Genomic DNA, 26,390 nt, shown 5'->3' on the forward strand with positions numbered 1-26,390 from the left:
GATGAAAATGAAAGAAGTTGGATCAAGATTGGGCCAAATTTAAGTTTTAAAAAAAATATGACAATAATCATAAAAAACATTAAGAATTCTAGAATTTATCATGTTTTCAGTCGGTAGGTCTAATAGCGCTAACAAATCAAAACAAGATGAGAAAATAGTGTCATTGCTAAACAAGTCTCGCCGTGACCAGGATTCTAAAGCAATTTCCATGTGTGAATTTCCTTTTCTGAAACATGCTGAAACAGCTGTAATAAAACAACAACAACAACAAAACTTTGCATCCGCCCTTTTCATTATCGCTGGGTCATAATAACCTAGCGATGACGATTTCTCGGTATGTTTTATAATTGCAAAATCATATAACAAAGCTTAATTTGTCTTCACAACTCAATGCAATGGTTGTGAAGTGATGAGATCATCAGCTGAGCTCATGTACATAATGTACTGTGAAACCAGAATGATTAGCGGGATGAAATTTTCGCAAATTGGAGCCAGCGACCTTTTTCGCGGCATGAAATTCTCACGAATTGCCACTGGCATTAAAAAAAGGTATGTAGACAAGAGCTTTCGCGAGCATTTGGCCCTCGCCAAATTCGCGAAATTGTAATGCACGCGAAGATATGTAACGACATGTGATTTGAGTATTCTGATTGTGAAACAGCTGAAACTTAAGAATTTAATAACTTTCTTTATTAGTACATATACAATGTGTACAATTTTTATTGCAACTGATTGCAAATTGCCCTTTATCGATCAGACTTATTATTCATTGTTTTTCATAGTAGTACACATGATTTTAACAAACTCGAGTTGAACTCGAACCAACGACCTCATGATTGCTAAACAGGATCATGTCCTTAAGATTACCGAGCTTTATTCTGTTAGCCAGTGGTGGTTCAAATTCCCTTATAGCAGCGAGTACTGCATATTTCATGCAAATTAATGATTCTTCAGTTGTTCTTGGGTAGATATTTTGTTTTTACGCAACTGATTTACTCCAGAAGTTCTGAAAGTAAACCCTCTTTTTAGTTTTGATTTAATTCCAATGGTATATATTGATCACATCAAGTTCAATGTCATTGTTTTTGTTTTGTTTTGTTTTGTTTTGTTTTGTTTTTAGTCCAGTAAATGTATTGCCGACATCCTATTTTTTTTTTAATATGTGAGCGCTTTGAATCCATTTCACTAAGGGCTCGTGATACTTGTTATCATTATCATTACAGACAAATTGTCCTTCACAAGGTAAATACATCGATTATTCTGTGTCTGCGTAATAATCAAGATATAAGTCGGTACACATACGTTGTGAAGGGCTCATTGTCTATTAGATGCCATAAAAAGTTTCGACGCAGGAATCATGGATTTTATCAACAAAAAAGGGAGGAGGTGTTAAATATTTAATGATTATATACCATAGATCTAATAAAAACTTAAAGCCTTATATTAATTTTTGATAGGTTCAACTCTATCGGATCAAGGCAACTTGAACATTGAGAGTAAATTTTCCTTTCGTACTTGTGCGGAGAAGGGATGGAAGCTTTGAATTTAAACCTAATTTATCAAAACAACAAAATTCCAAAAATAAAGAAAAGTGAAGTTCCTTTATGTCTCTGACGAAGGCAACTATTTGATACCAGGGCAGGGATAGCCTATAAAAGTCTACCATTATTTCGAAACAACCGCGATCTCTGTAAACTATTAATCTTACAAATAATACTGAAATGTCACAGAATACGCTGGAAATTTGAGACGATGCGAATACGAGATGACATTAGGAACACAAAGTTAGATCATATAACATGTATCGTTTTAGTCCGGGAGCCAGCGGGGGTCAGCCTAGCTGAAAAGGTTACCAATTTTTATGTGTATAGCAATTTAGTACATATGCCCCTGAGTATGGAAATGCACGTCTGGCTGGTCATCGGTGGTGGGTGTGGCCAGGAGAGCCACAAAAAGGACCCCCCAAAATTAGGCTAGCCTAGCTGGAAAAGTAACCCCATAAAAACAACTGGAACTTGTTCGTTACACTTACAGGATAAATGAATGACCATTGCCAGACGTTTTAAGTGGTGGGGGGTAGCCGCCAGACGCTCTTAAAGGCCCAACTCCAGCTAGGCTAGCCTAGCTGAAAAAGTAACCTCATGAAAACCACTGGAACTTGTTCGTTACACTTACAGGATAAATGAATGACCATTGCCAGACGTTTTAAGTGGTGGGGGGTAGCCGCCAGACGCCCTTAAAGACCCAAATTTTTCCAGCTAGGCTAGCCTAGCTGAAAAAGTAACCTCATGAAACCCACTGGAACTTGTTCGTTACACTTACAGGATAAATGAATGACCATTGCCAGACGTTTTAAGTGGTGGGGGGTAGCCGCCAGACGCCCTTAAAGACCCAAATTTTTCCAGCTAGGCTAGCCTAGCTGAAAAAGTAACCTAATGTAACCCACTGGAACTTGTTCGTTACACTTACAGGATAAATGAATGACCATTGCCAGACGTTTTAAGTGGTGGGGGCAGCCGCCAGACGCCCTTAAAGACCCAAATTTTTCCAGCTAGGCTAGCCTAGCTGAAAAAGTAACCTAATGTAACCCACTGGAACTTGTTCGTTACACTTACAGGATAAATGAATGACCATTGCCAGACGTTTTAAGTGGTGGGGGGTAGCCGCCAGACGCCCTTAAAGACCAAACTTTTTCCAGCTAGGCTTGCCTAGCTGAACAAGTAACCTAATGAAACCCACTGGAACTTGTTCTTTACACTTACAGGATATATGCATGACCGTTGCCAGACGTTTTAAATGGTGGTGGTGGGGGGGGGGGGGGGGAGGGGTAGCCGCCAGGCGCCCTCAAAGACCCAATTTTACCAGCTAGACTAGCCTATATATAGCTGGAAAAATAACCTCCTGAAACCCACTGGAACTTGTTCTTGTGATACACTCAAAGGATAATTGAATGATTGTTGCCAGACAATAGCCGCCAGAGGCCCCAAAGACCAAACTCTTACCAGCTAGGCTAGCCTAGCTGAAAATTAGGAAAGTAACCCCATGAAACCCACTGGAACTTGTTCTTACACTTACAGAATAAATGCATGACCGTTGCCAGACGCTTTAAGTGGTGGGGCGTAGCCCCCAGACGCTCTCAAAGACCCAATTTTACCAGCTATAAGCTTCACATATTTCAGAAATGATAGCAGTGTAATTCCATAACAATACCGCTTGCTTGCGAGTTCACCTGTCTATAATCTATGCATTGCCTTATTCTTTTGTTCTGCTTCCTTGAGCCCCAACTCATGCATTGTTATGGTGACTAGCTCTCCCATGTCATCATCCTTGTTCATTGCAATTTGTTCTATTTTTTTAAAATATTCTTATTCTTCATCCCAATTATCACAAATTCTGAAACTCTGTCCTCAGTATAACTAATTCATAGTTGTACAAATGTAAAAATCTGAGAATCACCCGGAGGTCTCCTTTAATGAGGGAGTTTCTTTAGCGCACAGGGAAACATGATTTGAAATATCAATAGGGCAAGTGTTGAGACGAAATACTGTAGAAATATGAGAATATACAGTGCTGTGGTTTTGGTAGAAGAAATAGGGTATCTGTATTTGTCCTCAGTGATAACCAAAAAACTTATTTGGGAAGAATAATAGACATCAAAAAAGAATTGCCCAATCAAACATGTCAGGATTTTTCTCAAACATCAGTGTTCTCATTTTCTTTGCAGTGTAAAACAAAAATAAAAAACAAAATAAAACAAAAAAACAGGGCAGGGTACAGTATCCTGATGGAAATTGGTGGGATGGGCGTAAACCCGCGGGTATTATAACATACTGACGTGAAAAAAAAAACAAGACCCAAAACTACTTTCTTTCTGTGCCCTGGGGAGAAATATTCATCAATTGCATTTTGCAAATGTTGAAAATCACAACTTTTGATAAAATTGTGTCCTACAGTATCTCTTCTTATATGAAGGCTTTTTTTATAATTAAGTTTCTTTCCTCTATGACCATGATAAAACAAACCCCTGATGATTAAAACAAAAGACAATCAAAACTTGGCAAATGAACTCTTTGGACATTAGCAAAAGGTAATACATTAACAGTTTTTGCAAACACTTTATACAATTGTCTAATACTCCATCAAGCTCATAAAAAATACAATTCTACTGCAACAAGAAATCCATTCAGTAAGACTCGTCCTCGGTGTACAAAGCTTAAAATGCCAACTTTTTAAAAATAAAGCCCCAGCTCTTAAATTTACTTTAAAAAGGGGAAGTAAAGCTCAACACCTTTGGCCTATGACTTTTTAGGTACCATATCACCTTACGGTTGAGGAGATGGGTAAAGAAAAAGTATTAACGAAATAAAACTTATAGGAACATGCTTCACATGACCTCACCGTTTTTTTCTCTTAAGAAAGAAACGAAATCTGAAAATTGTTCAAGAGTGTTTTTGAACATAGTACATTGCAAAAGCTGAAAAAATCAGTGTTTTTAAGAAACATAACACACAACAACAAGGAATTCCTGTCGTGTCTAGTATTGCACGTTTTTGGTTTGGAGGGTTTTGGATGCTAATATTTCAAGACAAGTTTATGCTCCGGCACTTCAATGAACTTAAATGTAAAGTAATGATCAACCTCTCTTGCCAATAAACTCAACATTTGCTGTTCTTCAGTAAAGCATATGACAGAAACATATGAGAAACATGTCTACAATTCATATGAATATAACTATAGCTCACAGCAACAACAAAAATATTATGTTATCTATAAACTAATACTGCATGTACTTAGTTTCGAGGGATTAAGATGCAAAATGTTTAAGCCCCTACGTGGCTACCAGCAATTAAACATCCTTCAAATTCTTTAGCAAATGAGCTCATGTGTATCATCTTCTTGTTGAGAAGACGAAGATGAGTAATGATAAAATAACCAAACTATCAACTTTCCTTAACATGTTTTACATGAAATCATTATTGCCTTCTCGTAACGAAATTGAAAAAACCAGAACATCTGAAATTGTTCAAAATCGCTTCTTGACAACGATGAAAGCAAAGGAAACTTAGTGTTTGTAACCACTATGACACGTGTCTACAGATCTGTCATGCTCATAAGAAACGTAACTCACAGGAATATAATTTTATACAGTGATAAGTACTTGGTTTGGAGGACATTTAGATGCCAACTTTTCAAGAATAATACACCAGCACTGACACTAACTGATGAAAAAAAAAGGAATGCTCAGCTTCTTTATCCAATTAGCTCATAGGTAAATCCTTGTAGTTGAAAAAAAAAACCGAGTACACATAAAAATATAGACTTCCCGTAACATGTATCACAGGTCATGATCTCCACATTTGCTCCTCTTAACTTAAAAGAAATAAATATATATTTAAATTTGTTTTAAATGACCTTTAAACAACATGAAGAAAAAAATTCTGTGTCTGCAAAGGCTTGACACGTGTCTAATACTGGGTCACGCTCATATTAAACGTAGCTCACAGGAACAAGGAATTCACGTGTGTATAAAATAATACTGCAGAGAGGGTGCAAAGTTGAACCCTTTATTGAGGGTGTGAAAATGTTCCCTTGGGTACATCTTTCCACCCACACTAAGTTGTGCTAGATTGCACCTCTTCTTGAGGGTGCATCTTTCCACCCACACTAAGTTGTGCTAGGTTGCACCTTTCTTGAGGGTGCGATCTTGCACCCTTTACCTTTCGGCGCACCTTTGCACCCCGTGTAGCCTTTACATCTTGGTGCAACTTTACATCCTTTCGTGAGGGTGCAAAGAAACACCCAAAGTTCCAAGATTGTGCCTTGTTTTGAGGGTGCAATCTTGGAACTTTGGGTGCTACTTTGTGCCCGCAAAAAAGGGTGAAAGTTACACCCTCGGGAGCAACTTTGCCCCCTTGAAAAAGGCGCAACCTCGTACCTTTAGGTGCAACTTTATGCCCGAAGGATGCAAGAATGTACCCTCTCTTGAGGGTGCAATCTTGTGCCTTATTGGTATGACTATGATGTTGCACCTATGTGGTGCTTATTTGCTCCATGACTGCTGCAAAATTGCTCCTTTAAAGGAGCAAGTCAGTGTCACTGCCCGCTCCTTTATAAGGGCAATATTGCCCATCATCTCAAGGTGCAACTTAGCATCACATAATCGGGTACGATTTAGTTCCTTAACTACTCTAAACCTTGAATAGTGCGAACTGATGTAAGCCTATTTGCTCAGTATATAACTTATGTTGTTGTTGCACTCTGCAAAGTAAATAGGATTAGTGTAACTTGGATCTTGTGAATCATGAAATGTGTGTGCGTGTGGAATTTGTGAGTTGTGAAAATGTTAATGTAAAAGTTAACTTAGTTGTGTTTGAATAATATACTGAAACCAAACATTTACCCAATTACCTTTTCAATAAGGTGAGCACTATATCTATCAAACAGTTAACCTTCTCGGCAAGAGTATACATCTGCATGAAGGAAGAGGTGAAAATATGATATGCAGTTGTCTGGATACGTTTTATTCAAAACGTTCTTGAATGCGTACTCATTCACATAATCTCTAAAAATAACATACTTCTTACCAGTACTCAAAGCCTCTAAAACAAGAGCATGCTTCTTACACCATATCTTAAAAACAAAATGTAAGAGGATTTAAGAAGCTGTTTGTATGCATTCAAACGAATCCATATTTCTATCTAAAATCTAAAACGTGTCTTGTAAAAGGGGAATTCGTTTTATAATGACGATGCCAATTGTCTTAAAGTCCTTATCACGACATGTCTTGGAGTTCACGCTTATTAAAAACATGAGATTCTTGGCACGTATCACTATGGTTTAAAGAGTTAACTGAGATACGCATACCGTATACGGGCATTTCGATGAAAACATTTAAATACAAGGTGCTGTAAATAATATGAAAATCAAACTTGATACCAGCCCTTATCGGCAACCAATAGAGACTATGGAGGACTGCAATTATAATTGTGTTCAGATATTGTTTTGGGTGATACACGCATGCCGACTGATTTGGGATCAATTCGAGTCCATCGAGCTGAGATTCCGGAACTGCAATGAGCAAACCATCATTATGCATAACAAAGTGACTGAAAATAATGCATGCACCAGTTTCTGTTTCGTTGTTCTATACACAGAAAGTTGTTTCGTTTTCCAATCCTGTGCAGGCACACAGAGATTTACAGAATTCAATCATCTTTGGCTATAACGCCATGGTCGCGTGCAAAATGAATGCAGCTTATCTAACTTAACCTGTAGTTACTGAATAGGGGACTATTGTATATTCAATTTATACATTATTAATCGGATGATAGAACCTGTCAAAGAGTAAATTGCGGATATCATATACCATTGTCAAATTCACTTTCTGTTCTATACATAGTATCAATGGAATGTTATGAACCACTTCAACATTACCAATCATTATCATAATTATTTCCCTGAAACGGCTGCATTTGTATGAGCGGGAAGAGTTTGGCATCATACATAGCAAGAGTCGTGACTTCAAAACTAAATACATGTATTATACAAGGTTTTAGGACACTTTGAATCATGCCCCCCCCCCCAAAAAAAAAAACAAAAACAAAAACAAAAACAACAACAACAACAACCAACAACTTAGTGAAATGTTGTACAATGTATGCCCTACTTCCATTAACCTACGATCTTTGACCTTTGAATACATGGCCCGCATTTTTTCAGCGAATAGGCATTTGGATGCAACTTAGGTATTATATAAAAGAAAAAATGTTTTAGGAAAATACATTTAACCACTTCAGAAATAATTATGGAACAAATAGCAAAATATTGACACGTTCACTTCTTCCGTAATGACATGACAGAAAACTTTCCTCACCGAATCGTTCTGCCGTAATTCATGAGCAAGTCATGGATATATACTTAGTTCGATTAAAAGTATACATTGAGTCATTGCAAAAGCATCTAATGAAAAGTATGCTCCAGAACTACATCATTGTCATTTATTCTATAGCACTAATAATATAGAGCTATTGGTCCGCCATATTGCGTAACAGGTCGTTGTCCTCCTATCACTATACCACGTTTGTTTAGCAAATAAGGCACAGAATTTAATTTTGCACTTGTTGCCAAAGACTCTAATCTTCTTTACCGCTATTCTCAGACATGTATGCTGGTGCTGTATGAATTAGAAACGGAAGCTTACAAATATTCACCATCTAACAAGGCAAAAGCGAAGTGATGTCTCGTCCACGTATCGACTTTGTGATTACAGAGATTTTCAAATGGCATATGCCTAGTTCATTGACTTTTTGACTGTTGACGTAGTCGGACTTCACCAATATTAACACTTGACAGCAATCATTAGGTAATCTGAGGAGTGAATTTGGTGGTCATATAGCTCAAAAGTGTGGAAAGTTATCGAAAGAACACCAGAATACTATGTCGACAGTGTTTATCAGGTGAGATACAAACATAGAACAAGTTCCAGTGGGTTTCAGGAGGTTACTTTTCCAGCCAGGGCTATAGTCTAGCTGGTAAAATTGGGCCTTTGAGGGCATCTGGCGGCTATACCCCCCACCCCCCACTTCTTAAAACGTCTGGCAACGCGACCATGCATATATCCTGTAAGTGTAACGAACAAGTTCAAGTGGGTTTCATTAGGTTATATTTTCAACTAGGCTAGCCTAGCTGGAAAAAGTTGGGTCTTTAAGGGCGTCTGGCGGCTACCCCCCACCACTTAAAACGTCTGGCAATGGTCATTCATTTATCCTGTCAGTGTAACGAACAAGTTCCAGTGGGTTTCATTAGGTTACTTTTTCAGCTAAGCTAGCCTAGCTGGAAAAATTTGGGTCTTTAAGGGCGTCTGGCGGCTACCCCCCACCACTTAAAACGTCTGGCAATGGTCATTCATTTATCCTGTAAGTGTAACGAACAAGTTCCAGTGGGATTCATGAGGTTACTTTTTCAGCTAGGCTAGCCTAGCTGGAAAAATTTGGGTCTTTAAGGGCGTCTGGCGGCTACCCCCCACCACTTAAAACGTCTGGCAATGGTCATTCATTTATCCTGTAAGTGTAACGAACAAGTTCCAGTGGTTTTCATGAGGTTACTTTTTCAGCTAGGCTAGCCTAGCTGGAGTTGGGCCTTTAAGAGCGTCTGGCGGCTACCCCCCACCACTTAAAACGTCTGGCAATGGTCATTCATTTATCCTGTAAGTGTAACGAACAAGTTCCAGTTGTTTTTATGGGGTTACTTTTCCAGCTAGGCTAGCCTAATTTTGAGGGGTCCTTTTTTTGGCCCTCCTGGCCACACCCACCACCGATGACCAGCCAGACGTGCATTTCCATACTTAGGGGCATATGTACTAAATTGCTATATAGGCCTACATAAAAATTGGTAACCTTTTCAGCTAGGCTGACCCCCGCTGGCTCCCGGACTATTTCACCAGTTTTTTCAAGCATGGCCAAAGGCGTGAAAGAAGAAGCGCTAAAAATATATGAATTCAGGTCGAATATAAATGAAAGGTGATGCATTACCCACTGCATGAACTACGTGAAAGACCTTGGGGTGAATACTCCATCTAGGAGGCTCTTAAATCAGGCAAAATGTTTGTTTATTACCTGTGGCGACAATTCTGAGACTCATCTGTGAAGATTCCGTTTCGTTTTAATTGAGCTGAGGAAGTTAATCGGGTTCTTCAAATCAGATGGATGCAACCCGGAGACATTTTGAGGAAAGATTACCCCATCATAAGTGTCAAAGGTGAGACGGAAGTGTATGAAAGCAATTGAAAACCAGAAAGACGGTGATGGTGAGGGAGTTAAGGTAGGAAATGAGAGAAAACAAAGTCGCGTTTGTCCCATCTGTCAAGTCATTCGCTGCGCAAATAGTTGCTCCAAATGGTGTACCACGTACAAACATAATTGCGCATCTTCTATGGAAAACGGTGACAAGAACCCTTTACAGTATTTCTCGCATAATGCTGACAATTCAAAGGGACCTTTCCTAAATAGTTTTACTTGTGTGTGTACGTGTGTGTGTTCTCGTGTGTGAGTAGGCCTATTCAAAAGTGCATGGATTTTTAAAATATATCTAGATATTGCTTATGCATAAGGAGCGATCTGTACAGCAGACTTGTCTATGTATTGTTTTATTGCATTTTTGTGCATGCTTATTCGCTTTTAGAGGACACAAAATTCATCTGAAAAATATCCTAATTATAATCTGGCGTGTCTAATGTAGGTCAATCAGACCCCGTTTACAGTGCGAGGCTCGGCCGCGGCTCGGTCGCGGCTCGGCCCAGCCCCGCTTCAGTGTAAACGCGCAAAAGGCCAAATGCAAGGCCAAAATTGGCCTCGCATTTGGCCTCACTCTGGAGGTGGTCTCGGCCGCGGCCGAGCCGCGGCCGAGCCCCTCTTCTCAGTGTAAACGTAAACGGGGCAAAATGCGCGGTCAATTTTAGTCTGGCTTCCAAACCCTCTGCCTGTACTATTTCGCTGTTCAGGATATTAACCCCCTCAACGTCGAAAACTAGTATAGTTTAAGGTGGATTTGTCCAGCAAAGGATTTTTCCTTCGGCAAAGGCCTTTGCCCGAACGGCGACTTCGTCGCCACGGAATTCATTTGGCAAAGGGTCTGAAAACCAGACAATACCAAATTGCATTTCTTTACAAGCAGAGCGCCACTACGACAACATATTGAAAGGTTTGAATCAAAAGCGCGGCCGAGCCCGGCAGTGTAAACGGACAAAATTGCGGAGCCCGGCTTCGCAATCGAGACTGGGCTCGGCCGCGGCTCGGCAGCGGCTCGGCCCAGCCCCGCACTGTAAACGGGGTCTTAGAAATGCATGCCTTGTTTCTTTGTATAGAATAGCTTCGTATGTATAATTGGTGATCCATTACTATACTTGGTCTACTCCCACTTTGTCTATAATAGCCATTTAGTTTCAACCCACATGGTCTAATCCCGTTTTGTCTACAACCAGTTCATCACTGTTTATTACACAAAATTGAAAAAAAAAATCACAGAAGACAAAGCTGCATTTTTTAGACCATCTGGTCATTGGACTAAACGATAATTAGCCAAACTGCGCATTAGACCACATGAGGATTAGACCAAACGGGCATTAGACGCAATTGATAGTAGACCAAGTGAGTTTAGCCGTAGTGGTGTTAGACAAACTGGGAAGTACACCATCTGATATTAGACCAAATGACAATAAACCATATAATGTATTCAATCGTGCATGCATCCGTTTTATTAACCACTAAAGCCCCTCCCATTGTTCGATCAAACCAACCTGTCATCGAATAATACAGGGGTCAAACAACTTCAGTCAAAACTTTTGCAATTTGAGGGAGGGCTGAAATGAGGGCGAGAATTATTGTACCCTCACGAAGAAATATGCACACACATATATACACACACACAAACACACATACATGCATACATCATGTATGTGTGTATAAAGTCATGAATGAATTATTATATACCGGTACATAAATTAAATCTAATTAGGTATATAAATGAGTTAAATGATACAACTGCACGAATGTTGGTTCATATTTGCTTTCATTTTGGGTCGTTTCCCTCAAATATCTGTCGACTTCATTTTTTCCTTACGGTACTTACCACTGGACATTACAATTGATTTTATGAAAAACAACATTTTGCCTGTTCAGTGACCCTTGATCATAAAGTTCATCTTTTCATCATCTCATCTCCACAAACAATGTCTTTTCCTATATCCATCCTTGCAATTACTAGTATATTACTATTGGACTTTCCTGCCTTAAGATATGGCTGGAAAATTATATTCATGCTAAAAAATCCTGTCACCTTTAATCTTTTTGCCTCGAGGGATTTTGATAAAAGTTAGCACAACTGGGCCAGGTATCAACATATGCCATCTTAGGGGCAACTTGACAGATGTTCAATCCCACAAATGTGTGCCAGTGGAAATAAATCAAAACTACAAAATTCACACAAATGTAGGGCTTGTATACCAAAGTAAAATATTATCATTATTACTATTATTATCATTATCATCATCATCACCATCATCATTATTACTATTATTATTATCAATATTATCATTATTATTACCATTACCAAAATCATCATCATTGGGTTTTTTTTTTCAATGTCTCCTACTGTTTTATATAGTGATCATCTATTAAAAAAAATTCACATAAAATACAAGTGGACTCAGTATCGTTGTATCCAAATATTTTATTTGTAATTAATAGCATGGTGATATTTGACAGACAAGAACAAGAATATATGATCTGTGCTTAGAGTAGTACAAACATTGGAACGTCATATAATTATGTATTGTTTCACCAAGATTAATTTACAACTTACAATGTTCATCCTCTTACTTTACATTTCAGTTGCATGGTACATAATCATCAAATGATTTTTTTTTTAAAGCAAAATTTCAAATGGCAAATACTATCATCATCAATACTCACAGTATTTTCCAACTTCTCTACATGACACAGCCATCAATATGTAAAGCAGGGTCATGGATTTTTGGCTTTGTCCCCTTTAATATAGGCCTGCATTGCATTACACTTCGAAGAACTGATAGTGAGTTGTGTTATTATCACACTGAATTACACTCCATACCCTCGATCTATGCCCCCCCCCCCCACCACCACCACCAAAAAAAACAAACAAAACAAAACAAAACAAAAACCACACAAACAGAAACGAAACAATGGAACAAACGTATGTACAATGTACTGTCTGATTGTGAAAGAGTAGTATTATGCTGAATAAATGTCAGTTCCTGTGATAAAATGAATGATAACAGTTTCGAATATCAACAGTTGGTTTTACTTGAAACTGAACAGGTGCATTTACAGAAATATGTGTTTTTCACATGTGCTCATGTTTTCATAAAACCTGTGAACATACTAGCAATAAAAGATGATAATGAAGACTGTATTCAGTGAGAGAAAGAAAAAAAAGAGAAAAGTAATAAAAAATATATGGAATCTAACCTAAATGCTATTCTTGATTTTCAAGGCTAAAAGAATGTTCTTAATTCATGTTTGTTTGTTTTTTCAAGTTAGGAACTATCCACCTTGTTGTAGACTACTATTGACTCTGGGTCTCTTCATAATTACAAAGTAAGTCAAGGCGGTGTTCACACTTTCATTAATTTAAAAAAACCTGTAACCGTCAGACCAAAAGGACGACAGTACAATGATGCATGAACATAATATAAGCAGAACATGATTTTGACACAAATCATCTTTGGTACAGTAATATACAAAAAATTGAATTGTGGTGGGGGGACGAAAGAAAAAATAAGAAACACAAAATATGATGTAAGAGCAGTGAGAGAGAGAGAGAGCACATGAACACTGAGACTACAAAGTACTAATTTCAAAATAAAATCTAAATGGTAACATTTCAAACTCATGAAAACTTTTGTGAAGCTTCGTCATCAACTTTCGCTAACTTTTGAAGTACTGTACATGAATTTATCGCAATCTAACGACATAAACAGAATCTTCCTCCACAGACCACATACAAACTTGCTCTGAAAGGAGCCTGGGTTCCGTTGTGGCGAAAGGAAAATGCTTGATATGAAACCTCCAATCAACATTTCTCAGCTTACAAATAACTACTTGTCCGAGTCTAAGTCTTTTTAATAAAAGTCACACCTGACTTTTTGAAGTCAAACGTAACATTGCTTGCCACAGGTGCAATTGTGCACTATATACATCTTGATCCAAAATCTCAGCAAATTCTCCATGATAAGATGGTGTTTGAAAAAAAAATCACAAGCCTGCTTGCCCATGGCAACAAAAAAAGAAATGTTGGGTGAGTAATATGAATGGGCACTTGTCAGTGAAAAGCATAACAGCTTTACCCAAATGACTACTTCTCTTCAGACAAAAGTGAGAAAAATAAAATATCTTATCTTTCCCACTCATAATAACAACAAAATATGCAAGCAATCTATGAACTCCTTACTAAAGGCTATGGCTGGGTGTGAAAGGAAAGATTCTCATCAGTCTGTCTGCTAGTATGATAATAATAATAATATAGGTAATGAGAAAGATATGGTCTTATTCACCAAGGGTAGGATCTTCAGTGTTGACACTGTTCTACCAGAGGGCTGCACCATTATCATAACCCATTTACACACCTGGGGTCTGTTTCATGGAAGTCATCAGAGAGACTTTTTGCTCATAAGACACACATATGAGACACTTCATGAAATGGGATTTGAAAGTTTCTCATAGCTATGTATGAGCGACTTTGGCCATTCTGAGATTTATGCAGACTTTCATGTGATGACTTCATGAAATGGACCCCTGGGCCAGGAGAAATATCAATGGAAAAAACATCTTGTCCAAGAACGTACGCACTTGGCAGGATTGGAACTCGGGACCTTCCGTTTGAAAGTCAATAAGTCTTAATCGCTGCACCACAGTGCTCCCAGGTCTCTGCCTAACAGTGAAACAAAGCAACACATGGGGGCAGCAGATGATATTTTCATGGTAAATTTCATAAATGCACAAGATACCACAGAGTTGGCACATTCAGTGCATTTTAAAAAAAAGTAAAAGGAGATGAATAAGTATGTGATGCTGGCGGAATGTGGAATGACTTTTGAAGAACAAAATTAAAACACGACACAGAGGCACAGTTCACGCATGAGCAGCTGCCAAGAACTACTACGCATGCATTTTCTGTGTCCAGAAGCTGTATCATACAAAGCAATTCCATAATATACATTATATTATGCTAAGTATATTCTTTTCAGTTGTATTTTCAGTCCATGTTCTAGATATGCAATATCCAAATAACATTGACGTGCCAAAATTTGAATCTATTTGGACTGGATAAATAGCTTTGACTAGGAGAAAATTTGACTTACAGTCTCTACGAGGGATTAAACTCAACAGAATACAAAGATAGGACTTGAAAAGACCTTTGACTTAGACGATTACATTATACATGACTTATGCGAGGTCGCCTTAAGCAAGGTTGAGAGTACATTTGTATATCTTTTTATGTATGATGTACAATGATGTAACAATGAGCAAAACATATTTTGCATGTGCTACAGCATACAACACATACAAAAATGTATGCAGCTGCAGCTACACAGCAGCATTTTACCACTCCAAGCCCTATCCATAAGGTGCACAGGCTCGATTAACTGCGACTAGCCCGAACTGTACAATGGAGTAGCCCAAGGTAAGGGCTCGATAGACTTTGCATTACAGATAAAAAGTTTTCTCAGCTTACATGACTTATCGTTACTGCTATCACAAACTTCTTTTACATTAAAAACTATGCAGAACTGTGTACCTACACCTGGGTATCATAGGTTTTAAGTGCTTAAAATACATACAGGAAAGTGATTTTCATAAACAGTACTCCTGAAGACTGGATTTCAATGAACAAGTACAAAGTGATGATGTGCTGTATAGTGTTTGAGACACTCGTATATCAGCAGCAAGAAGATTGACGGCTTAAGAATTTTTTTGTCTCAGTTACACACGTATGTTCATGTATAATGCCCTCTTATAATTACTTTTAATACACCTCCTTTTCCTAGCTCTTTTTTTCAGGAGAGAATGCCCAACATACATGTACATCTAAGATAGAATGTCTTGTTAAGAATTAATAATAAGGTGGCATCTCAAAAAAAAAACAACAACAACAACAACAAAAGAAGAATAAAGCTGAGTACTATACACATATAACATCAAATACCCTCATCATCTGAGGTTATACACTGTACTTTTGAGATGCCAAAAGGACATCATTTAAGTTGATAAGTTCGTGGTAATGACAATTCCAATGTTTGCCTAGCTTTACTCTCATGCTTTACCAAGTTGGTAATCCAGTTTTACTCCTTTCATAACTCCTTTTTGTTTTTTATATTTTTAAGGGATGTGCTATCACTGGACACAAGGGTCAAAAGCAGTGAACAGGGACATTTCTGTAGACATAAGACATAACTCTTTGACAATTTCAAATTGGCTACAGAACTACCTCAACCATCAAACTGTCTTATTTCAGTTGCTTATCTTCAATGGGTGGCTACTATCAAAGTCACATGCTCATTTTACTATTCTAAAAAAAAAAAAAAAAAACAGGCAAATTGGCAATGTACCAGCTCATTTCAAAGACACACTCTGCAAATTGGCAACATGCTAGCTCATTTGTACACACTAGCATAACACTACAAGTAGTACATTGTAGCTCCGTGACACAAGGACAAGGACAGAAGGTCATATTTTACTGCATGGAAGTCTCCCCATCTGCTGCAGAATCTGTAAATTTACTTATTATCTCACAAGTATTACTCCATGAACAAACAGTACCCGGTCCATTGTGTCAACAGACCTTCAAAGAACTGTTCAGATAGATGAATCACATAGGGAATGGTGCTTAATGAGTACATGCAATATTAGGTGGTATATTCAGCTACAGAGTAATGACGATGATGAGAGCTTTTTTAAAATCAAGTGCACTCACTGACTTTACAAGTACTGATTAATAATAATACTACCCCTTCTTATTTTGGTACATAATATTACAGTAGCAATACCTTCCCACCAAAACTTATCGATGAATTTTACGTTTAACAATTGCAATAGTGCAATGTTTCTCAAGCAAAAGAACCACAATTAATCCTAGATGGAAGAACAAAAAATGTAGATTTCTTTGATTCAAAAAGAAATCAACATATGTTGATCTTGACAATAGTGCAATATCAACATATTTTGATATTGACATCAGAAATGACTATTCAACATAATTACAGATAACTCCCATCAATTTTCAACACATCCGCAGGTAATCAGCAGAAAGTCAGTACAATTTTTTTCTGGATCATGCAAGATGAAGCGAGAAGCGAGAGACAGAAACGTTTATTTGAAGCAAGATCAGAGATATCAAAGTGATGAGTTGTGCCTTGTAGATGTGGCAAAGTTTATGATAGTTGGGAGAAAGTTTCCAGCTGATAGAGACCAATGAACTATATATGCCATATTTTTAGCAAAGTCTAATTTTTTGAGTATCGGGACTCCCAGACAACATTGTGGGTCATCAAATTTGCAGTTATGGAGTACAATAATGAACAGAGAAAATTATGAATGCATATCACATTCTTATCAGGTTCTGAGTAAATATTTTCATGTGTTCATTAGTTTGCGAATAGCACCCGACTTTATATGAAATTTGTATATAATATATATGAGCACCCCGCAAAATATATGGCACATACATCTAACATTGGTGAGCTTAAATAATTTAGTTTTAATGCATATTACAGATTTAAAGCATAAAGTAAAAATCAGTAGACTACTGAAGCTCCAGCTCAAATAAAACATCCCACATCATTGCAATCACTGAAAATGTATAAAGAATTAAACAATCCTATCTATACAAAGAAGGAATACTTACTAAAAAAAAAAATGATGGTCATTAATAGATATCTCTATGCTACACTTACAAAAAGTGATTTCTTGATTATAAATCATTTCCTGAGAAAGAGAGATAGGACAAAATCGCAACAGGTACAAACATCACAATAAACAGTACTCCTAAAGATTTGATAGATTGTCCAATGGATTTGTAGTCCTGTGATAAACTGTAATTATTAGGCCGAATAAAATTGCCTACAATTCAAACAATGTGATTGCCATAAAAAATGTTCGCAAATACAGGAGGATCCCCACTGTAGCTCTCAGAATGTATCAAACTTTTAAATAATACTTTGGCAAAATATTGTACTTAATGGCCACTTTCATTCATCCGAATAGTAATATTTGTAAGAGGTTACATTTGATGCATTTAATACTGCATCACAAGTCTTCGCAAGCTGTGCTCATATTGTCAACAGAGTATTAAGAAAGCTTCCTCTTTCCTTTCCCAAATCACTCGCAAGCTTCGGCAGCCGCGATGCAGATGTTTGCTTGTACGTGTTGTGTACAAATTCAAGCAGTTGGCATCGTTACAAACTTGAGCTTGTGCATCCCCTCGAATCTACAATGGTTGTTGGCCAAAATAGCGTCGTACCAAAGATGCAGATGTTTGCTTGTATGTGTTGTATGCAAATTTAAGCAGTTGGCATGTTTACAAACTTGAACTTGCGCATCCCCCTCAAATCTACAATGGTTTTCAGCCGAAATAGAGTCGTACCAAAAGCCCCAAAAGCAGCCGAAGGAATATGACGTCGTACAGATATTTGCAACTGGGAAATTAGCAACTTGGATGAACTGCTGTGTCGCGCAATTGTGAAAGTGCTTACAAGGCAAGAATGCAGTACAGTAAGGGTCAATTGCATCCCGCGTCGCCTTGCGAACACTCCCTACTTCTACTGGGACATCGCAGTTCTGCCCTCCTCTTATATTTTCTGGCAGTGACGTTATGTCACTGTCTCAAACTCTACAATCACAAAACAATGTGTATGGACATTGCTGTTGGGTCTAGCTGCCAGTGTAGTCAAATAAATTCTGCAACACTGAGGATTTGAAGTGAATCACTAAGATCATCTGCCAGTCTTATTTGCGCATCTAAAACGAGCATGAGCGGAGACCCTGCGATACCTTTCAATTTCAGAATATTCCCAAAGTCTGTATCTTTCTCCATTTTAATAGCTATATGTAGTCCCATCCAGTGAGCTTCACATTTGTTTGGTTCGGAAATTGATCAATATTGATGATCAAAGCAAAGCAGCGAATAATGCTTATCACACAATCACGACAAGCAAAACAAGTGGCAGAATTCTGTTTCCCATAACAAAAGAAAAATAACATGATTGCATAAAATACATCAATAATAATAATAATAATAATAATGATAAAGACAGAGAGAGTGTTAAGAGGGCTGAAGCTGCAAGAAACGTACAACAGACTGACAAGAGAGCCAGGAGGAAGGCTAGGGCAGCCTCAGTCTCAACCCAACGGACTTCATCTGATGCATGTGCTTCATAGATTGTCATTCAAGAGAGGGACTATACAGCCACTCAAGGCGGCGCACACTTCTTGCCTAGTGCCATGCCATTGTCTCTTGAGACGAATGGATGCCAACCAATAAAAACACGAAGAAATAGAGGAGACGATAAAAATTGCTGAAGAAGAAAGATACATTGTAACAACACTGAAGCGGTCTCAATGCAACATTAGCTAACAGGCAAAGTGTGTCTGCAAAGCATACAGACTATGGAATGAATGGCCTGCTTATTTCTGAAAAGCATTCCTTACCAATGAGGGGCATTTCTAATTCCATCCAGTAGTCATGAGATGGTATTGTATCATTTGAAATCATACGAAAAGAGGCTTTCTTCTTTTACTCTGGTCTCCTGTTTCAATTTTTTGTTGGTATCTGATAATTGTTTGAACCAGCAGAAACATGGAGCAGAATGAGATCATTTTGCCATTGTTTAGCAAATCAATTCAAAATATCGTGAGATGAAGAAGCTTGTGATCTCAACACACGTTCTACATTCAACACCCATTTTGAATGTGCACTCTCTCAAAGCAAATTTCCTTACATGAAAGTATTTGTAATGGTAGCAATGCCAGGAATACATAAATTCACCCGCAGGGCTGCCAACATTCACACAAAATAAATCAGGGATGTTTCAGAAAGCAACCCACACAGATACTCATGTGTTACATTGAACTTAATGCGTACAAATAATTTCAAAATCATAGAGACTTTGATATCATTTTAACCCCATATGAAGTGATATCCAAGTATTCAGAAAACCTTCTGTGCAATCACGGAGACTTGGCTACTCTGGACTTCTTATCATGGGGAGACTCAATCTCTCCAAACAATACAGTTATCCTAATCTAGAGGGATGGTATAGTATTAGTTGAGATGAGGATTCAGCTTTTAATTTTCTGCAAGATATTGAGAAACCACTTCATGAAATGTTAAAGAGCAGACAATTCTATGAGGAAATCAAATTTTATTTGATGAAAATCGCTTTTGCAATGGCTGAGATATCCGAAAACAAAGTAAAACAAAGTGATTCTAATTACAGGTGGGTCCCACCTTTTATTAGGACCACTCTGTTTTGGATATCTCAGCCATTTCAAAACCAATTTTCATCAAATAAACTTAGAATTCCTGTAAAAATTATATGTTCTTTCATATTTCAGAAGAGGTTTTCATTATCTACAAAAATTTCTACAATCAAAAAAGATGTTAGAAACCTGAAGTCCCATCCCATCTGAAACTATACCATCCCTTTAATTTAAAGAAAATGATTCCTATATACCCCCATACACACTACGGTATGTGTGGGTGGGGGTAGAAAACAAGGATAAATCATACAAATTCTAAGAAATGACCTCCTCAACCCTCAACTTTTGAAGGGAGGTTGAGGAGGCAGAAACACACCAGAGATCAGAGAGGAAGATACTCAGACACCCCTCCTCAAGAATCCCTCAAAGACAAAGATATCATTTAATATCATCTTCACATTTTGAATGTGTGCGTGTATCATACATATAATCTCTGCAAACATTTACAAAAACTGTAAAAAAAAAAAAGAAAAGCACCTGTCATTTCATCTTCCTATCATCATTTAAATTGCTTTATATATTTGTAATAAAAGCTACTTGAACTACATTTCCTTCAGGGGAAGGTTGATTATCTTTCTGCAGCTCAGACTATTATCACTACTACTTTTGGAGGGATAAAACATGATAAATTAAATGTTTCATTTGATTGTAATGGTTATCGTAAGAGGCTTGGCCAGACTATGTACTTCACACATCAGTACTCCATGTTCCTTCCTCCATCACATGGACAATGATTACCAAAAAATGGAGGGGGCAAAAAGGAAGGCGGGGCAATGGGAATGGGTAATGCTGCGCCCCTAGCCCTGTCATAAGTCCCTCTTGAAGAAGCGGATCACCCCTTCCTCGTGGAGCTTGTTCCACAGCCCCCTCTCGTTGTCGACGTCGTGCAGGGCGGTGGACTTGTCTGTGTGGCTGACGAAGGCCTTGTCGTAGTAGTGCAGCGTGAAGCGCTGGTCGTAGCCGAAGCCGTAGATGGTGACCTCGTCGCATATATGCACGGCAAGCATCACCACCAGAGCACCTAATGTCAAACGGTCAAGTGTTAAAGGTTAAAAATCCTCTCCCTCACTTAGCAACATTCTTGGGGGGAACATGGTTAAAAAGTTGTGATCTCATCCTTCTTCCTTTTTTTTTCCAGAGAATCATAAAGATCTTAGATGGTTTCCTGAGGTTATGGACACTGACCCATCAAGCATCCGTATTTGTACAACCTTGGGGACTCACTATGAAGTTTACTGTATATGCCGAATATTTTGCAACACTTCTATTTTCACGAATTTCGCGAGTCAGGTGCTATTTACGAATTTGAAGACGTGCACAAATATTGACTCTGCTCACGGTATGAATGTGACGTGCACGTATATTTCTCCGTTCAGTACTAAACTCCATGATCACAAATTTAACCACTAACAAAATCGTCCGGAAGTCCCAATTCGTGAAAATTTACACTCGCTAAATACATTGTATATGGCATATACAGTACCTTATGGAGCACCACCATCATTTATAAAGACTATGATTTCCTCCATACTTCATCCCCCCCCCCCCTTTTTGATGATACCTGCCCCGCCTTCCTTTTTGCCCCCTCCATTTTTGGGGTAATCATTGTCACTGGCCAATCAAAATCATTGTTGCATGCATGTCTTCTTAATAGGGCAGACCCTGAGCCAATCAGAATGGTTGTTTAAAAATTAGCAATTATTTGCAATTGATTGCAACTTTCTTGCAACACCCCAAAGATGACTCAAATGTATTCAACAGTACACAGGACATGCCACACATTGCACAAGGAATGCCTTGTGCAGACAGCGATTGCAATACCTCACTTTAGCCTCTGTTGACCTAACAAACGGATGTCAACAGTTGTGGCAATGAGCCAAAGATCAAAATGCCATTAATTAGCTCTATCCTTATGCTCCTTTAAAAGTTTTGGGGCATTACTGAGCATTCAACATTTGCAAGCAAATTGTTTGTGTACTATTAAAGGACAAGTTCACCATCATGTAAATATCAATTATGTGAATGCAGCAATATCGTGACAACACATTATTGAAAGTTTGGGGAAAATCGGACAATCCGTTCAAAACTTATGAATTTTTAAATCATCTGTGCAGTAACTGCTGGATGAGAAGACTACTGCAGTGTATGATGTCACATGCGTACAATGATATAAGGAAAGAGAATTTCACAAAATTAAACTTTTTGAAAAAAAGTGCACATTTCCTCAACCTGTCACTGATGTTTGTTAAAAGTAATATTATTTCCCCGTCTTCTAAAAGAGGCAAGTCAAGCGTTCTTTTCATATGCGAGATATATGCGAGAAACGTGAAAATATCTTGAATTTCTCTTTATGCTTTCTTTATATCATTGTACACATGTGACATCACAAGCTGTAGTAGTCTTCTCATCCAGCAGTGACTGAGCAGAAACTTCAAAAATTCATAACTTTTGAACGGGTTGTCCAATTTTCCTCAAACTCTCAATGATGTGTTCTACTAATATTGCTGCATTCACTCAATCCACATGTCTATGAAGGTGAACTTGTCCTTTAAAGATAAAAGCAATGTCAAGTGCCATCCCATTCCATCTGACAAACCTGTCGTCGGCCTGTGCGCCTTGCCGTCGAGGAACCGTGTGAAGACATAGCGGGAGAAGTCGGGATGGAGGAGCTTCAGCCTGCTGGCAGGAATTGGCGGTCTCTTCAATTTACTGCAGGGAGTGTAGAACAAATGTCACAAATTATGATTAACCCTTCCACAACCACTATCTTACATTCCTGTTTCTATCATATACAAAAGTGTGACCTTTAGCTATGTCAAAATTAAAACACTACACATAAACTATTAGAAATCTTCTATCATCTACAGTAGAAACTTGGCAACATCTACTGAATACAGAATAGCAAATCTCTAGAAATACAGGTCCAATTCCTTCTTGTTGTTTTTTTTTTAGGCATGTTAAGACTTTTCAGGATAACATTAATCAGTGTCCTACCCTATTTCAACAAGTTTAGGACAGTCAGCATACAGACACATAATAATATTCTCATTTACTGGCATCACAAAGACTAGTCAATTAGAGTTTGTGATTGATTGGAGTGACTAGCCAAAATTTAATACATATTTCACCACCATTTACTGATACCGTAATTTCACCTGCTTTTAACATAATGAATTCATCTGTCATCATTACTCTGATCTTCCATCAATGAAATATGGTATTTTTCATTATCATTTCAATATTTTTCTTTGCCATTTGAATTCTCTCCCCAGCATCATAAGCAGCATCTACAGAAAGGGCAATTCTTTTCATGTCTAGGATGACTACTAGATTCATTTACAAGTTGTATGTGTACATAGCATTCTACCCACTTTTGACTGGTGTTGAATAGCACCTGCTAGCTTGTACTAAAAAAACATTTATACTAGTGAATCATAGCAAATATGGTAACACCCATCCCACAGATGCTCCTCCGACTCTACCTAATCCTATCCTCTGTATACACAGAAAATGTAAATTATGGCAAACTAAAAATATTTATGTCTCATTTTAATGAAATTATGACTCTTTGGAATTCACACCAGTGGTTAATGATGTGGGACTGATCCAACACGAGGAAAAGACTACAAAACTAAAGAAAGAAAAGAAAAGAAAGAAAAAGGAGGAGGAAATATCTTTTTTCTGATTAGAGATGTTCCACCTTAAGAATATTCCCAGGTACTTTATAATGATAACACACCTCACTGGCGCCGTGGGAGAAAGAGGTGCATGCGATAAATAATACACCTTAAAACAGCGGTGGCTGTCTCGGTATACCCCACTCCCTTTCACGGCTCGGGGGTGGAAGGGAGGTAGGGGAGGGGTGGAGGGGGGGGGGCTGATCGGGGCTCCTTGCAAATGATTGATCACCTCCATCAAGAATAAATGGAGCAGAGGAGTGAGTGTTTACATCAGCGAAGCCAAACCAGGCCTATCTCTTACGACTGTCACCTGGTTATTTATTTCGCTGCGAGATTGGATTAAAATATTCCTCATAATGGCTCGTACGAGGCTGCTTGCACGAGGTTACTCTTCTGTACTAGATTGTTGATGTCATTTTTCTTTTTCTTTCGGGAAGACTTTCCCCTGTAATGTTCTGTGCAAGTGATATCCATGAAAGACATAAAAATGCCATGACAAAGAAAGAAAAAAATATGAATGGACCAGAGCTTCTACATCTGAGAGCTTTCCGGAATATATATATATATATATTTTTTTTTTTTTTTTTCATTTGAATCTAATTCTTTAAATTTTGTATGCAACACTTGTCTTTAAATGCACATGCAAAGTAAGAAAAGAATTTCACAGAAATCAAGACCATAATCTGCTAGACAGAGAAGAAAAAAATACTTATTGATGTCTTCATTTCAGACAGAAAAGGACCAAGCTTGGCTTGCTGTCCTTCATTCAACACTGTAGTATCTGAAGACTAACACAAGCTTTCCAATTTCACAGACTTTTCTCCCTAAACTGGAAGTTCCCTTTAAGATTGTACAGGTCTTGTGCAAATACTTTCAATGCTTCTAAAAATATGGAATTTACGACCAGCCAGTGCTACTTTTCTCAGTCAGTAAAACTCACTAGTGGCAACACTACTTTTTCCCCTATGTCTACGTGTTGATAGAGTGTGTGTATGTGCATATTAAATGAATCAAAATGTCACATGAGGTACTAGTAGGCCTACTTCAAATACCAGTCAGCACCTGGATATATATGGTCACAAGATAGCGCAATATTTTGATATATTTTCCCATGGGCAAAACATATGGATAGATTCTCTCCTGAAGATAACAGAATGATGACATCTACTACATATAATCTATATGATAGATCTTTGTATATCATACTATGTCTAGCCTCCTTAACAAAAAAAGAAAAGAAAAAAGAAACAAATCTTTTGCATATTTCTAAAGGCAAAATTTTCATGACAGGTTAACGATAATGTATGCTTTCTATGAGTATTCTACCAAATTTATATGATATAGACACACATGAATATACCACCTACAAAAGACATGGCAGCTTTCGTAGTCTGAAATATACAGAATGTCCTATATCCTCAGGGTTTGAAACACTATTTTTGAGGAGGTTTAAGTTTTTCAATATCATTTCAAGCTGTTTGGATGAATATTCTGTATGTTTTGTCCCTTAGCAGTAATTGTTTAAGGTACCAGTATATTATCTAACTCCGATTAAATGAAGCATGCAGCAACACTACAATGGCATGTACACAGTCTTGAAGCAAGACTGACAGCCAACCATACTCACTATTTTTTGCCTTTCTGGACATAAATTGGAGGAGTGATATTCTTCAAGATGTTTTCCATGTAGTCGACATCGTACTGCTTGAACATCGTGAAGACGTACTGGGCATTCTGTCGAGAAAATCCAATGCAGTCACAGCTATAGAATTTAGGCACAATGGATGCAACAGGGAGGAATTCATACATGTGTGTTTTCATTTGATACTGATATCATCAAAAGTGAATTTGATTTGGTGAATTACTTCCTTAAACATGATTTCCCTCTCTATCTTTGGCTAAATTCTATTCGAATTCATAAAATCACAAGTCTGGACATGATCGTGCATTCACTTTGTGTCAGTTGAGTGAACTACATCAAGAACTTTATATGGTTGGTTTCTTACTACCGGTGCAAGTGGTACCCCCGTTTGTTACAAAGATTGTTTAATTGTTTGATTGCTGTTGTTTTTTGGTCTGTTTTTGCTTAAGACAAACAGCTAAGAGAAACAATGACACTGGTTTACATGTTTGTTTGTTTGTTTTTCATACTTCCTTTCATGACATATTCGTAAATGTACATCTCACGAACTCTCAAAATCAAAATCATACTTTGCATATTTTGCAATGAACATACAGTATCGCTCTACTTTAAAAAATGATTACTATAATGAAAATTATAATGATAATTATGACAATACATGTAATGAAAGTTATATCAACAATGATGATAATATAGTAAATAATATGGTAAAACAATAACCACAGCATTATTCAACATCATCAATATTCACCTTGGACAGAAGATCATATACATAGCAATAGTAATGACAGCAATAGACACAAAGTGACAACTGGAAAAATGGAGGCCATTCACATTTTCCCCCAAAATTACCCCAATTATGCATACAATGTTCACTCATTCCCCGCCCAGCTTCTCCTATGACTGAAAGTCATTTCCCGCACCACTTTTATACATGTATTTAATACTAACAGAAGGAATGGTTTGAGCATTCATTGTACACTGAATGTAAACCCATGC

General features: G+C 37.7%; 1 protein-coding gene across 1 annotated transcript in view; it reads right to left on the reverse strand.

Annotated features, from left to right (window-relative positions):
- Window positions 1–17,849: 17,849 nt before the first annotated feature.
- Window positions 17,850–26,390, reverse strand: part of LOC139732720 (alpha-N-acetylgalactosaminide alpha-2,6-sialyltransferase 2-like) — a 72,689-nt gene continuing 64,148 nt past the window's right edge. Inside the window, exons 5-7 of the mRNA XM_071643572.1 lie at window positions 25,377–25,483; window positions 22,666–22,778; window positions 17,850–21,090 (exon numbers count right to left, since the gene is read on the reverse strand). Of these exons, the coding sequence (XP_071499673.1) occupies window positions 20,876–21,090; window positions 22,666–22,778; window positions 25,377–25,483 (435 nt within the window). The 3' untranslated portion in view covers window positions 17,850–20,875. The remainder of the gene's footprint in view (window positions 21,091–22,665; window positions 22,779–25,376; window positions 25,484–26,390) is intronic.

This window comes from Diadema antillarum, unplaced genomic scaffold (assembly GCF_040938485.1).
Source record: "Diadema antillarum isolate AM-2024a unplaced genomic scaffold, OU_Dant_1.0 seq00000445_RagTag, whole genome shotgun sequence".
Lineage (NCBI taxonomy): Eukaryota > Metazoa > Echinodermata > Echinoidea > Diadematoida > Diadematidae > Diadema > Diadema antillarum.